Source organism: Enoplosus armatus, chromosome 3 (genome assembly GCF_043641665.1).
Source record: "Enoplosus armatus isolate fEnoArm2 chromosome 3, fEnoArm2.hap1, whole genome shotgun sequence".
NCBI classification, from domain to species: domain Eukaryota; kingdom Metazoa; phylum Chordata; class Actinopteri; order Centrarchiformes; family Enoplosidae; genus Enoplosus; species Enoplosus armatus.
The window spans coordinates 15,909,301-15,925,170 of record NC_092182.1 but is presented as its reverse complement, the minus strand read 5'-3'; the positions used below and the strand labels follow the sequence as shown (position 1 = coordinate 15,925,170).

Sequence of the window (15,870 nt, the reverse complement as noted above, 5' to 3'; positions counted from 1 at the left end):
AGGTTTGGAGTTACATATTGTTTGCATTGACTGTAAGGCTTTATGAATTTAATATAAAGGTTAAATCATAGCAGCAGTAGAAGTAATGAGCAGTTGTTGTCATTTTTTGTATCATATTTCATCTAAGTGTCAACCTAAGGGAACATGGGAGATAGCCGTAGATGACACATACTTAGTAAACACATGATCTTTGGTCAAGGACAGTGGGCTTATAACTGTGCTGTTTTTGCATTATACCTCCTTTAATCAAACACTGTCTGTCTGCCTTTACTGTGCCATCTGTTTCCTTGGATATTCTCAGTTTGGGTTTTTCTTCTGTACTCACTTACAGAAACTGCAAAATGTCATGCTAACCACATAGTTCCTTTACTTATTCCATACAAATGTTGCTGCTGCTGCTGCTGCAGGAAACATAAATCACGTCACATCCTGTGTGCAGAGGCCTCTACTTGAAATCTGGTGCAAAAACACAGAAAATGCAAAAGATGTTGTGAGTTGGGAAAAGGCAGGAACATTACTAAACTGTCAGCCTATTAATACCCCCAGCTTGTGACAAAGTAAAGGTAAAGTGTTTAATGTGGAATATTACTTTAAATCTGCAGTATTTTTTACACATGAGGCGATGTCCATTCTTTGGCTGGTAATGGTGACCTTCATGCCGATTTCAGTAATACGCTGTTAGAAAAAGACAGAATACAATCCAACAGCCACTTTGCAGCAGAAGGTGCAAATACTTTCTCTTCCATTAAGCATGAAACCTCCGCTCCGTACACCCGACTTTCAACACTACCCAGTTGAAGAGTAACGCATTTTGAACCCAAAAGCAAATAAATGACATTGCATTCATCTTCAATATCCAGAGGTCTGCTAGTCACATCATGGTCACTCAACAAGCAGTCGGACTTGGTCTCCTACAGAAAATTTGTGGTTATATTTTAAACTGCAGTTTAAAGATGTACTACATAATCTTCTTTAAAGCAACATAAGTCTTAAATAGTAACTAGTGAGATATAAAAGCCAGTAACAGTGAGGACGTCTGTATAAAGCTCAATGTATAGTTTTGAAGTCACTGGTGTGCAGTTCAAATGTGTGGACCACAACTGAATGCAAACTGCCATATTTACACAATATCCTTTTATTTGTGCATATTTATCGGAACATCAACCCTGATCAATAGTTCTTTTACCTGCACACCACTTACTGTCTATCTGAAGGGTTTTAGCTGTTTATCCATATTTTACTCACAACGCTGAAACAGAAAATGTTCAGTTTTCTGGGTGCAGTCCCATTGTCTACAGAGTTGGTTTTCTGTGCTTTGGCAATGGGGGTGAGAAGACTTGATAAGGTGTCGTAATGTCTGTAAGTTGTTCCTCCTGTAAAAAAAAAATGTTCCAATTCAAGAGGCCAAGATAAGCCAAGACTCGTCACGTATCGTCGGTGTCCACAGAAACAACATTCACGCCGCTCTTCTTAAGAATGTGTGGGCGTGTACAGACTGTGCATGACTGACATCTCTTTCACTCAACACTTATTTTTGTTGCACCTGTTAGTGTGGGACAATTTACAGCTTTATCATTCTTCTGGTCTGGTGACACCCCGTAACTGGCACCATGGCTGTATTTGAAAATGCCTACTACACTAGCAGTACGTACTGATTTTGCCAAAAAAGTAGCATGCAGTGTGCAGTATGCCAACAGAAGTAAAATCTGCAGTATGCCAAAAGTACCCGTAAGTCGTACGGATTCCAAAGAAATCTCCAGTAAGCATCGGACCAGTCTACCTCGCATACACACATGTAGTTCATACTGCATATTACATGTTTTGAATACAACACATATCTCCACCCAGCTTCAACCTGGATTGAGTTCTAATTAGCCAGACTGATTGAAAACACCTTTAAAGACAACTCGGTATGAATGAAACATCACGGTACGACTGTATGACTGCAGCATGTGCTGAACTGTAAGAAAGAGTAAATGAACAAAAACTTTTTTCTTTTTTTTTTGCTTCGGTGTGATACGTCTACTCATATGTAAAAATGAGGTACTGAAAAGTTCACCTCCAAAAAGCAAAGTTGGTACTTTTAGACGGGTTGTCCATGATCACAGAAATAACAGATGTGAGATCTAGCTTATATGAACTTCTGCTACAATGGAGTTTGCCAAACTTTACGAGGAACAAAAAGAAGGAAACATGCCATGTTGTGGCACTACAAGAACAGTATACCTCCCTGACACGCTGTGAAGTTTTGTTGCTTTTTTGTTTCTTTCCTGTACACTGTTTCTAGTGACACATAAAAACAAAGTCTCCTGAGGATAGAAACCAGACAAATAGTTGCCTGACTGAAATCTTCTGTGATGTCAGAATGAGACAAACAATGGGCTTCTCTACGGCTCAAACGTCGCACAGAAGTTTACAGCTGACGCATCACATCAGTGATTGTAGATTACTTTTCATTTTTTCATCTTGCTAAATGGGTTTATGTTGATATTTTATGAAGATTACAGCCAGTTACTTAAAAATGAACATAAGAAATTTGTGAATTAAAATGTTTTTCAAAATTTCACTGAACGACAGCCAGCTGAAACTTGAGCGGAGGTGTGTCTACATCCGCTGTCAAGAAGCAAGCATATGGCATTTGAGTGGTTGTAGCTTGCACATTGATCCAGAATATGTAGTTTCTGTCTGTTTTGAGGACATATGCAAAAATATGCAAGATGTCAAGAGCTTACCAAACCAAAACAAGATAAAGCTGCATAGTTTATGATAGTTAAACCACAGACCACTACCTATTTTCCGATTAGTCAGATGGCCCAGATAAAGGTTAATAAACCAAAATAGCTCTAAATGACAGATCATTACAGATAATAACATTCTGTTTCCTAAAAATGTTTGTAATGGAGTAAGCCGCTGCGCAGATGGAAAATGATCACTTTTATTTGTCTGTTGCTATAATGAATAAAGTGCATCTTAATGTTGATATAAGATATAAATGTGATTATTTATTCCATATAATATGTATTTTAGTTAAAAGTTGAGTGAGAAATGTGAAGGCTGTTTGAACAATTTAACCCTGTAACGCCATGAGTTTTTGAGACCTCTCTACAGTGTGATATTTTTTCCCCTGAAAAACCTGATGTATACAATCAGACGCATGCTGTGCACCAGAAGAAATTGAAGCCCAGGCAGAAACCCATGCCCCTGCAAAGGTTTCAAGCTGCTGTTGACACCTCTCTCACAAGTGCAGGAAAGGGCAAAATCAAGTGTGGCAGACCACTATCCTCTCCAGAAGCAGGAGGAACCCCCCCCCCCCCCGCCCCCCCCCTGCAAAAGGCCAACCTCTAGTGTGCCCCCTGATGTTCTTTTTTTTTAATTTGTCAGAAAGTTCAATACCCTAACCCTAACACTCCAGTTTCAAAAAATTAGAATTGTCTGGCAATTATTTCATGGTTCAGGCTTTACAGGGTTAATTACCGAATAATTCATTAGTGGAGTATTCAACAGAGTCAGTCAGGTCTTCAGGTATTCTAATTGCAACATATTATAAGTAAGACATTTACAATACATTATAAGTTTGGGCTTTTAACTTTTTAGTGACCTCTCTCCTATTCAAAAACACGTGGGTTTTTCACGTCAGTCCTTTATAAAGGTTTCCTAGTCTGGGGTGTGTCTATGTCTCACTCTCTGAGGTGAAACGCTCAGTGGCACTTGTTAGCACTAAAGTATTGAATATGGTTCTGCTCAAACTGCTTATATTGACTTTGACTTTTTATGAACTCATTGTTGATTTGGATGCTAAGAGTTGCCCAAAAGGTAAAGTATGACTTTCTTGTGCTGTAATGTTCCTCCTCATTCTGCACGATGCCGCAGAACGTACTACAGTTTGTGGCTTTACAGCTTCCTCTCATTCTTCACGTGCTTTGAGTACGTTACTGTGATTAAAGTGCATTGTTTCTGTTGACACTGTGAAACAAATCAAGGTATGAGAGTATCTCGTGACGGAAATAGCTGTGAAAATTGCCTTGATGAATTCTACCAGCCTGAAGAGAACCATTCCAAACATTGCATACCATGTACAAAGTGTGATAGAGGTGAGTGTTGGAGCTTTTGGTGTGATGTATTTTACAAAAATGCAGTACAGTTTCCAAATGAAGTGGCTGGTTTTCAAGTCTCAACCTGCCTTTAACGAAGAGATGTGTTTGCTGTTGTAGAATCGGGGAGTGATGTTGAAGAGAAGTGCACGAAAGAGATGAACAGAAAATGCAGGTGCCGCGGAGAATTTGTTCCCAGTGACAGTGATTCTTCCACTTGCAAATGTGACATTGGATTTGGACTAAATCGTGCAGGTTCCTTGCCAGAATGTGCAAAATGTGAAACTGGATATTTCAGCTCAAGTATCGACTCGACCTGTCGAAAGTGGAAAGAGTATGTCCACTGTATTCTAGTATTTTATTACACAAAAAATATAATCTCAACAATGTCTAAAGTGGTTTACCTGTTGTTTACAGCTGCATCTCTTATTCTTCATTCTAGATGTAAATCAGCAGGAGTGAATTTTACTGGAAGCAACACCGCAGACGCCATCTGTAATGAGTTGAAGAGTAACACTTACATCACTACACCTCCCACGTCAAACAAAATGTCTCTAATTGTACGCTTAACATCCCACCGTCCACATGAGGGGGCCCATACTCAGAAGTTGCATACCACCACCATCACCACCACCACCACCACATCTGGTCCAGGACACACCATCACCCCGAAAGTCCCAGTGCAGCCTTTCCAGCCGTCAAACACAGGCAACCACATTGGTAAAACATTTGCTGCTCTCTTTTTATGGCCCAACCTCGGATTAAAAAGTAATATTAAATAACCTATTTGCTTGCTTGTCCTGTTCAGGTATGGCCCTCCTCATATTTGGAATCATCGGACTGCTTGTGTTGACCGCTGTGACCTGCAAGCTGCACATTGCTTCTTGTGTGCCGATAAAACCAGCAGTACAAAGTATGTCGCAGCGTTAAAAGGAAAGTGATTCTGCACTTAAAGGAATAGTATAATGTCTGGGGAAATCCGCTCAGAATTAGGTTTCTTGCTGAGAGTTAGATGAAAAGATTGATACCACTCTCATGTTTGTACGCTAAATATGAAGCTACAGATGGTTAGCTTAGCTTAGCACAAAGACTGGAAGCTAGGCAGTTAGTTATTCCTTTGAACATTAAACTCTTTTTGCATGCTAAAGTAAAACTTATTCTTTAGTTAAAACCCACTGTTACACTGCCTGAATGTTTTTCATTGTTGTAGGAAACGTCACATGCCGCTCACCTGTGCTCCTTCCCTCTTGGCTCTGTGCTGTTTATTTCTAAATGTGCCCGATATCTTTTAAAAAGGCCAAAAGTCAAGGAATATGGATATCAATTGTGGATATACAGAACACAGTCGTAAATATGACCTTTTTTAATTAATTATGCTTCTATGTTTGTTTCCAGCAAGGGAGTCATTGTGTCGGAGGCCAGTTGAGGAAAGCGGCAATGGCAGTCTGTCCTCTCTCAAACTGAATCCAGAGGAGCCCTCAGGTGAAATCGGTCAACTCATTCTGTAAATTTTAAGTTCAGATAATCATCATCCGAATACAGACTGATCACTTATATTTTCCTTATATTGTTGGTTTTACATCAGAAAAAACTATCTAATGTATCTGTATTATAACAGGTATATTCAGAATCTGCAGCGTGGTCAATATTTGACGTTTGTTTGTTCTGTTGTAATAGAATAACGGGTGAATTGTGTGAAAAATATGTATGTATCATACCTCACTTTTAACTCATTTAACTGTGAATCAATTTGAACTACTTACTACTGAAACTGTTATGCCTTCTTTAGTAAGATATTTTTACTATAAAGAAAATCACTCTCTGTGTAACCTTAACATTTATTTGGATATTCACATTTTTGTATGATGACCTCAGAGATCATGCCACTAAATGCCTTACAGTATTTCCAAACAATCCTTGCTAAAACATATATACATATTTTTCCTGCTTTTTAAAGCCTTATGGCATTATATAATGTGATATGGTTTAATGGGGCAAGTTTCTGAGAAATATACAGTGTGAACGATATAGTAGTAAAAGTAATAGCGATCAATACTGTTTATGAACTGCTGGAAAGCCAGACATTTTAATTTCTTCATGCTGTCTTTCTGTCTCTATTTGTGTCATTTTTGTTGATTCAGCTCTGTTCCACCAGTAACAGTTCTGTTACCTTGAAAAAAACATGCTTTCAGTGGTGTGTGGGGTTGGGGGAGTTCCCCTTGTGGAGTTAAATGCGTGTCTTTTCCCCACTGAGAGACACTTCCTCTCATGTTTTCATTTCTGCCGTTGGAAAGATTGATGTAGTAAATGTGAGGACTTTTATGTTGTTTACGCCTCACTGGAGACTTTCCCCGTATCAGTACAGTCAGAGGCGTTATGAAAGCATGCCTTCATTTTTTTATTCATTTATGTTTCGCTAAGAAATCAGATACACAAGCCTTAAAAATATCACAGGTGGCTTGGTGTGTACCCGGCTGGCTTTGTGTGAATCTATTTGGAAAAAGCCGCAGTTTGGTTCCAACTCATTGATTCCTTACCCTTCTGCGCCCTCTGCTGGAATACTTCAGGGAAAAGAAATGAAATAACATTTCTAAAAACGGTGGTGAAGTATTCTGATCCTTTACAACAATGTAAAAATACTCTGTTACAAGTAAAAGTCCTGCATTTTAAATCCTACTTAAGTAAAAGACATATTAGTCAAATATACTTAAGGTATCAAAAGTAAACTTGTTCTGCAGAAAAGTTGATAATATATTATCATATATCACATTATTATTGTTAATACTGATGCATCAATGTGTAAACAGCATTTTCTTTGTGCTGGTCAAGGTGGTGCTAGTTTAACTTGTTGATATAACTTCTTTATATACAGTCAGCTAGTTTAGTCCAGTGGTTCCTACAAATAGAGAAAAGCACAAAAACTGAAAAAGTTGTTTAACAGAACTTGTTTTTGTCTTATTTCTTATCCCATTAATCATCTCACGGCCCCTCAGATTTATCTGGTGACCCTTTGGAGGGGCATGACCCCTAGGTTGGGTGAAATATTGGATAATTTGTTATACCAGTAATTACAGTATATCTGTCAAATAAATGTTGTGGAGTAAAAGTACAATATTTGCGCTAAAACAGTGGAGTATAAGTATGAAGTACTACTAGTAATACTAAAATAAAGTCCAATACCTCATTGTACTTAAGTACAGTACTTGTACTTAGTTACTTTCTGCCACTGTTTTAACAACAAACAAACTAGTTTCTATCTGACTCTTATGTAAAGCATGTTTTTTGTCAAATATTTTGTCTCTGATATTTGTTCTCTTTGATGCCCTGAGAATGCGTGAATAAAGATTTTCTAAACTAAAATAAACTTGGCTTTTCTTACAACTAAACTAACTACCCAAGTATGGGCATTTGTTACAGAGAGTATGCACATACAGTGCAAAGAGTTCCTGCAGATACTTTCAGTAAATGTCAACGATCCAGGAAGTGTGTGGTTTCAGAGAAATATACAACATGTGAACAAACCCTTTCTATGTCGGGTTTTATAGAAATAGCTGCCTTGTAAAGTACAGAAACTTCACTCATTGAATGACAACAATAAACGCCAACAACTGATAACAGATAACACACATCCTTTGTACATACAAGTATTTTTGCAGGTGCTATTTTCCTTTTGTATGTGCTGTTAATTCTGTAAAGCTGATCATAGCTTTTGTGTCATCACACTCACATAAACCTAATGTTATAGTTTTTCTTTGTTTCATGCATACAAGTATTTTTGATCAATTTGTAGAGACATTGACACTAAACGGTATTTTTCTGTTGGTCATTGTCAAAACAGCCACATTCAATTTACTTTGGTTCTATGTACTCCACCAACTTGATGATGAAGTATGATTTTTATTCCATGCACTCTTGCCGCTGATCATCACTTGAGGCAGTTTATCTTACTTCACACAGCTCCCTGTGGAGCCACAAAATGCTTTAAACAACATTTTCACATATGCAGTTCATCAAGACCTGTGAACAGACTTTGATGTATAAAATCAAAGAGTTCCCCTTTAAGACGATGAAACGTGAGAACTTCCAAAGGGGGGTGAAAACCTTTTATCAGCACTGTATCCATCCAAATGTCACATCTTAACCTTTAGTGAGCTTTTATATTACTACGTTGAAGGCTCAATTACAAGTGACATCACATGTCTGCCACCCACCCTCACCACAGTACAGTTTTAAAACCTGTCTACACTGTCTACACTTGTGGCTATATGATGACGATTCATACGACTAGTGTCGAGAAGTACCTGTAAGTACGTCTATGGTTATGTCACATCCTGAAGGAGGTTTCAAACATGCGACCATGTGGTTGTGAGTGAGTGTGAGTGACGTGAGAGGGAAGTAAATGTCTCTGATAGTCTTTTTGGTACAGCCACGTGTGATGAGGTTTGGAAGGGTGCCAATTCAGCCGAGGGTATGCCACTAAAACATTGATCAAAACACAGGTTTTGGTGTCACTGTGCATTGTGCTATAATCCCAGGTGGCCTCTCACATACCTTCACAGCATGAAGCGCAATACACAGAATCCATGCAAATGAGGACCACTATTGAAAATGTACAGGACCACAAGTCATGCATCATCACTATTAATATCTTACTCACGCAGGCTTTCATAATGAGTCAGTGTGGACACAAAATTATCAGATGGGCTTGATTCAGAGATACCCATAGCCCAACAACAACAGTAGGACTGCAACCAATTATTGTTTTTATTATAGATCAGTCTGTTGATTATTTTATAATGAATTAATTAATAATGTGCCATATAATGTAATAATATAATATATAATAACAAAATGTCTCCAACATTGTTCCATTACAGGTTCCCTGAGCCCAAGGGAATGTCTCCAGATTGCTTGTTTTGTGATATCAACAGTACAAAACCCAAAGACATTCAATTTACAATGATATTGAACAGAGAAAAACAACAAATCCTTAATTTTGACAAGCTGAAAGTAAAAAAAGTAAATATTTAGCATTTTTGCTTGAGATAATTGATTTAAATTATTAGATGGATTTTCAGAATTGTTGGTGATTCAGTTTCTGTCAATTTTATTCACAATTTACATTTCAGCACTACTGAACAGTGTGTTGCACCAATACACTCACAGTAAGTTGACAGCAGTAATTCTTCATCATGCGTCTCTAACTATGCACTCCTGCATCATATAAGCAACATGATCTACATGCAAAATGCCATGTTTACCTTCTCTACACGTGACTGCTACACATCGCACAATGTACTGCAAATCAACAAAAAACCCAGCGCACCCTTATTTCACACTTTTTAGGTTTCAGTAAGCCCTGGGGTAAAAATTCACACTCGAGGGGTTAACAACTTTGAAATACTCACAGCATACAGTATGACCTATCACCTGTGGTTTTTGGGGATGCTGTTAGTAGGCTAACAGGTGGTATAAAGGTAGAATTCCTGCTGGAATTTGTTTTAAATTAAATTATATATAGGCGGTTCCATTCATTGTGTCCTCACACTGTAGGCTATGGGTTTTCCAGGAATCACACGGAGTCATATTCAGAATATTGCAAGTGCATTAGAGCCTTAATGTCATGTTCACTGTGCGACTCACTGATTATTGCTGTTCACTGTCATTTAAATGAATGAATAGTATCAAATTATGCATTAAATGAATCAGAGCACAGCTGATCTGATGTCTTATGTTGCAAACCATTCCTTAACCACGGGAACAATGAAATATTAGTTGAGTTTGTTCTCACAAATGATAAAAAAGGAATAGAAAAAACACTGGGACAGTATTCTGTACGTCACTTAGGAACGTCAGCTTCAAGGTTATCCTCTTCTGTCCAAATGTCAGTCCACACACTGTTAACACACTTGAGGTTTAGGACAGACGCCAAAAAATGCACTTCTTTCCCAATTTCTATAAAACTATAGAACGACTCCAAGCTCCAAATGTGTGATCCACCACAACCAGTTCCAACACAGGTGCAGAAATAAGAATGTAGATAGATGTAAATTACCTACAGAGATATTTTCCCACCATAAACAAAAAAGTGTTTTAAGTTTCAGCGATGGATATTTCAAAACCTCAACAAATACAGTTATCTGAATGACATCTTATCTGTTCTTCAGTAGTGCTACTTGTTAACTACCACATCAGAAGAGGGCTGTTGGTAGGCTTTGATGAAATGTTATCAGCTCTGCATCCAGTGCCAAACTTGAATCCTGTCACATCCCAATTAAATCTATTGCGTTTTTTAATAATTTGAAGAGACAAGCTACAAATAACTTAAAACCAAAAGATTGATGACAAAGATGAGAAACGAGTGAAAAGGAGAAAAGGTTACCTGTATCCTAATCATGTGTTTCATCACATAAACAACCACTTATCATGGTTTTAAGAGTTTGGAAATTTTCTGTATTGTACCTTGAGTGTGCAGATGGTGATTAAACGTCAATCACTTTATCCCCAGTTTCAAAGCTGAGCTGAAACCTGAAACAACACCAACACATGCTTTATAGGAAAGCCTATAGAAGGCAGCTTCATAGTGAACATGCTGATGTCTGTGTTTTCTCTTTATAAATCCGTGCCACCTATACACGTCACATATGCTGTCTGCTTGTGATGAACAAACACCAGGCTCCCCTCCTAAAGCCAAGCTAAATAACCCTCCTTTATATCTATATATACTTTTGTCATCCCATTTACACTGCTTCCAACAGTTACAAGTGGTCTTTCACTTCCTGAACTATTACAGTACATGTCTCACACAATGTCTCTCTGCGAGCTAACCACACTCACATCTGACACTGACGTCAGCAACACACAAGATAAAACCCTGAGGAGAAACAAGCAGAGCACTGTCATAATGATTCCTCTGAGCATTTCCCTGGCAGCGATGTGTGCATTGAGTATTTGGACTATGGGATACGCTGCAGACTGTGGTGCTGGACAGACTGTGATAAATGGCCGATGCTGTGACATGTGTCCCCCAGGTAAAACACATAATTAATCTTTAAAATAATAAGATAAAATGTGTTTTTTTGTATAAATCTGTTAAACTGTTTCATCTGACCATTACTCCGTCTTTATCATATAAACTGAGGTGTTGCATTCAAGGTGAGAGTGACTGATTTCACTCGTTTCTTATTTTGAAGGTACATTTATGAGTGAGTTCTGCTCAGAGCACCAGCAAACTGTCTGTAGCCCCTGTGAGGAGGGCTCCTTCTCGAAAGAATATAACATGTTTGACAGATGTGAGAAATGCAGGCCATGCCAACAAGGTGAGACTGAAAATATAATGTAAGAGGTTTGACTTGGTCACACCTGCCAGTGACGTTGACAAAGCATTTTACACATTGGTTAATAGACAAAACACTATGTTATCACCTGAAAGTCCTGTGGTTTGAATTCTTGTCTGTCTTCAGAATATGCTCAGAAATGTACACCGACCGCAAATGCAAACTGTTCTTGCGGCTCTGGCTTCCTGTGCTCCAACAATGTCTGTTCAAACTGCAAGGAAAACAAATGCATCACTGGGGAGAAACTGAAGACAAGTAAGAGTGGACATGTTTTCTCAGATGAAAGAAATACGTTGTGGTTGCAGTTTGTCTGGTTTGAATACATCAAGTACTGTTTTCTTTGTTTATTTGTGGGTGTCATGCCAAGGGACGTCATGGTTCGCAAATGGAAATATACGTGGGTTATACACAGCCATGTACTAGAAATATAGGCTGGATTAACGCCCTCAACTCACTTTTTTCGCTTGAGTCTAATTCAAGATTTATAGTAGATGCAAATTAAAAAAAAGGATGCTTGACAACACATGTAAGAATTTGTCTCAGTTCACACGCACAGTTCGTGAGGTTTTCCCAAACTGCTGCCACATATGTCATTTAAAATGTCAATGATCCTTTATGACTGGTAGTACATTGAATGAGTCAAAGGAGAGCTGATGTCAAGAAAGCTTCGTGTCCAGAAGTTAAAATGAAGAAGTGCGAACTGGCACGTGTTGCAGTGACCAGACATTAATCTCAATGATGATCTCTGGGTGTATATGGGGAAGACAAAACATACTTAACGTCACAAGACTGTTAGACTGGAATCATGCCAGACTTGAACAAGGCTAATGGTCTACAGCCACGCCACCAAGTACAGCTGAAGCTGATGGGAATTTCACAAGTTTCGCAGGTATTTGGTCATAAACCAAAGTATTAAACACATTTACATTTTGACCTGATAATGGCGCTAGAGGAAAAGTCAGAGGATCCCCAAAGTTATCACAGTTCATCCTTTGGACACCATGAGTGTCGGTACAAAACTTCATGGAAATCCAACCAATAGCTGTAGCGACACAGTATTTCAGCCTGGACCAAACCCTGAAAAATGTTTCACAAAAAATGAGAATTACTTTTTGATTGACCATCTATCTATCTATCTATCTATCTATCTATCTATCTATCTATCTATCTATCTATCTATCTATCTATCATTGCAGCCACTTCCTTGGGCAATGGGTTGATAGAGTATTCATATCACTGTGAACCTTCATGCCCTGATAATGCATATTTTGACGCGAAAGAGGATGTCTGCAAGCCGCGAACACAGTAAGACCCCCAAGACTTCAGCTACAATAATAATTGAGACAAATGAAAATAAAACACCAAATTACTGTAACATTAACAATTTCTGGTCAACAGGTGCAGTATATTTGGACTTGCTGAGCAGTTTCCAGGGAACAAAACCCACAACGCAGTTTGCGATGGACGTGGTATGTTTCATATTTCATTGACTGAAACTATAATCTGTTTTTGATGGCAGTACGTGCATGCAAAATAAATATTTTTGCTGTTGTACACCAGTACACAATGGCAATACAGCTGAATTGATCTAACCTGACTATGATTTGATGTTTCACCAGAGATGCACAGAAATGGTGGAGACTTCACTCATGTGTTCCTTGGCATCGGCTTTGTTTTGCTTTCTTTCTCCCTCCTTGTGTTTCTATCTTGTGCCTGTATAAAGAACCTAAGGAAGCGCAAACCACGTAAGTGAGCCTTTATGGAAATACATATAATGATGAACATAATAGCACATTGATTTCATTTCTTAAAACACCGGCACGATTTCAAGAAATCAGTTATTTGCATAAGTATTCGCCTGCTTTACTGTAAATGGACTCACCTAAATCATCACCTTATTAGTTAAATGGAGATCCCCTGTGTGTAGGTAAGGAGTTTCAATTGATTGTAGTATAAATACACCAGTATATGATCAGTCAGTATCATGGTTAAACCTACACCACAAGGATAAAGGAACACTCCAAGTAACAAAAACAGTGACTGAAAAGCTTGTTTGTGGGATGGATACAAGAAGTCACTGAACATGAGGGACACCACCAAGAGACCTTTGACAATTCTGAAGCGTTGCACATCTGGAAACTGTAATTTCCCCCCATTCTTCTTTACAAAACTGCTCAAGTTATGTCAGGTTGCATGGGAGTCGTGAGTGAACAGCATCTTTGATGTCCAGACACAAATTTCTCAATTGGATTGCGATCTGGACTGACTCCGCCACACTAGCTGCTGTTTTCTTTTTGACATCAAAGTGTCTTTTTCTGACGATCAGTCTCAAAAGATTAATTCATTCTACTTTTATTCAATGTTTTAAGACAAGAAAACCATACTTTCTATGGGCACTGAATGTACCCATGCGTAGCAGAAAATTGTTGAGCTCTCTGAGGCAAGAAGATGCTGTTCAGCAAATTTGTCAGATCAGATAAATATTCTTCCTGCTGACAGAAAAATGGGTAGAAAACAAGATGGTCACTGTGGCCCAGAGTCTTTGAAAGCAGACATAGATCGAACATTATGTTTTAGATAAGATGAGATAACAAATATCAAATGCCTACAGTAACAATGTGCACATTATATATACCTTTAAAAATAAGCAGCATTAGCAATGGATGAAATCACAGTCTGAGTGTAGGTGATGTGTGGTATAAGAATATGACATGACTGCAGGGGGTATTTGACGATGCTACAGATTTCAAAAGATTTAGTTTGTGTTTATTCTCTCTGCTTCAGATAACACTCTTAACCACATCATAGCAGGCTCCACCAACACCAGCGACTTTCACCTGTCAAAGGAGGAGAGTGGACGTGAGCTCATCATCCAGGATGAATCCACGAACAGCGAAAGTTTTGGCCTCCTGCATCTGGAAAAAGTCACCGCCTTTAGATAACAAGTCCAAGATGACTCATTAAGATGATTAGTCTGTTCAATCACGAGCACTGTAATAATAAGCATCTTGCTTTGTATCAGCACACATTTAAATATAGAGAAACCTGTTACGGTTAGAGGTGCGGGCTTGTGAATGAAAGGTCCCTGGTTCGATCTCCAGCAGGATACATCTAGACCAGTGGTTCTCAACCTGGGGGTCGGGACCCCCACAAGGGGTCACAAGACAAATCTAAGGGGTCGCAAGACATTTAAGAAGATCAGAAAGCAGAAAAGACATATTTCTGCTACACCAACTTATGTTTAATCTTCAGACTTCCCTTTAATCTTTGTTTTTGCTCTTGTGCGTTACCAGATAATTTTACCTCTAAAACTTATTCAGATAAAACAAAGGAAAAAGGTCATTCTTTAGATGCAATCTGTGAAGAGGGGTCGCAAGCAGACATTGCTTTATTTGAGGGGTCACAAGTCAAAAAGGTTGGTAACCACTGATCTAGGCAGTTGTCTCAACCTCATCACTACTGTTGAGGTGCCCTTGAGCAAGGCACTTAACCTCTATCTGCTCCAGCAGAGTGACTCAGTGTTCAGATTACATGTCCAGGTTTGAATGTGTGTAACTGAGTGTAGAGTATGAAAATAGTAATAAGTAGAAATGTTAACAATTAACAATTGTGTCCACAGTACACTTAATTGTTTCTTAAATATGTTCCAAGGAGGGCTGGGGTGTGACTGTAAAGATTATTTTGTAAATCTTCTGAAGTTTATGAATAAATAGATGCTTTTACATTTCCAAAGATCCCAACTCTCTTTTATTTTTAGGGGCGGCTGTAGGTGGTAGACCATGGATGATTATTTCATATGATAGATTAATTTCTCCCGTAGGAAAAAAAACAAATCCCCTTTGGACAAAAGCGCCTGCCAAATTAATGTAACGTAATACAATACTAACTGATTAGTATGTCTGGGTTTTATTACATCAAAGATAAAAAGTACAGATTGAATTATAATTTGGATCACTGAATTGGGACTGGCACATATTTAATGTTTGCATTTCTTTTAATTTACTCTCCACTGGTCAGAAATAGTCAATTTGATGGCTACATTCACAGATATTTTAAGTTATTTCACTATTTAATAAGTTCATTTATTGGGATCATTCTGGTGCCATTAAAAATACATCCTCCACGTATGCATTTAAATATTTCTGTACATGAGCTAGTACTGTAAACAAAACTGAGCTTTATTACCATTGATACAAACTCTAGAAACAAAAAAACATTTGTAGTTATTTTTTAAAATGTTTCTGCCTGCTCTTTTCACTCCCTGAAAACCCAACCTTCATCCTATCCTGCCACGGCCATGAGAAATAATCTGCTCAGTTTATCTTTATATCGAGAAAGGTTTCTTGCGTCAATTTCTATTGAAAAAAAAGTTATAACATCACAACAGCTTGTTAACGGTCCTATATTCTAATGTAAATACTTCAAAATACATGCATTAAAGC

At 38.2% G+C, this 15,870-nt stretch overlaps 2 protein-coding genes across 2 annotated transcripts; both read left to right on the top strand.

Moving 5' to 3' along the window:
• Window positions 1-3,731: 3,731 nt before the first annotated feature.
• Window positions 3,732-6,249, top strand: LOC139283198 (tumor necrosis factor receptor superfamily member 4). The gene is made up of 7 exons (XM_070903171.1): window positions 3,732-3,813; window positions 3,981-4,091; window positions 4,212-4,425; window positions 4,534-4,811; window positions 4,900-5,004; window positions 5,487-5,573; window positions 6,233-6,249. The coding sequence occupies exons 1-7, from the start codon at window positions 3,732-3,734 to the stop codon at window positions 6,247-6,249; spliced, it is 894 nt and encodes a 297-aa protein (XP_070759272.1).
• A 4,746-nt stretch (window positions 6,250-10,995) lies between these two features.
• tnfrsf18 (tumor necrosis factor receptor superfamily, member 18) lies at window positions 10,996-15,154 on the top strand. Its single transcript, XM_070902919.1, has 7 exons — window positions 10,996-11,122; window positions 11,285-11,410; window positions 11,555-11,683; window positions 12,625-12,733; window positions 12,827-12,897; window positions 13,048-13,173; window positions 14,213-15,154. The coding sequence occupies exons 1-7, from the start codon at window positions 10,996-10,998 to the stop codon at window positions 14,368-14,370; spliced, it is 846 nt and encodes a 281-aa protein (XP_070759020.1). The 3' UTR covers window positions 14,371-15,154.
• The last annotated feature ends 716 nt before the right edge of the window (window positions 15,155-15,870 follow it).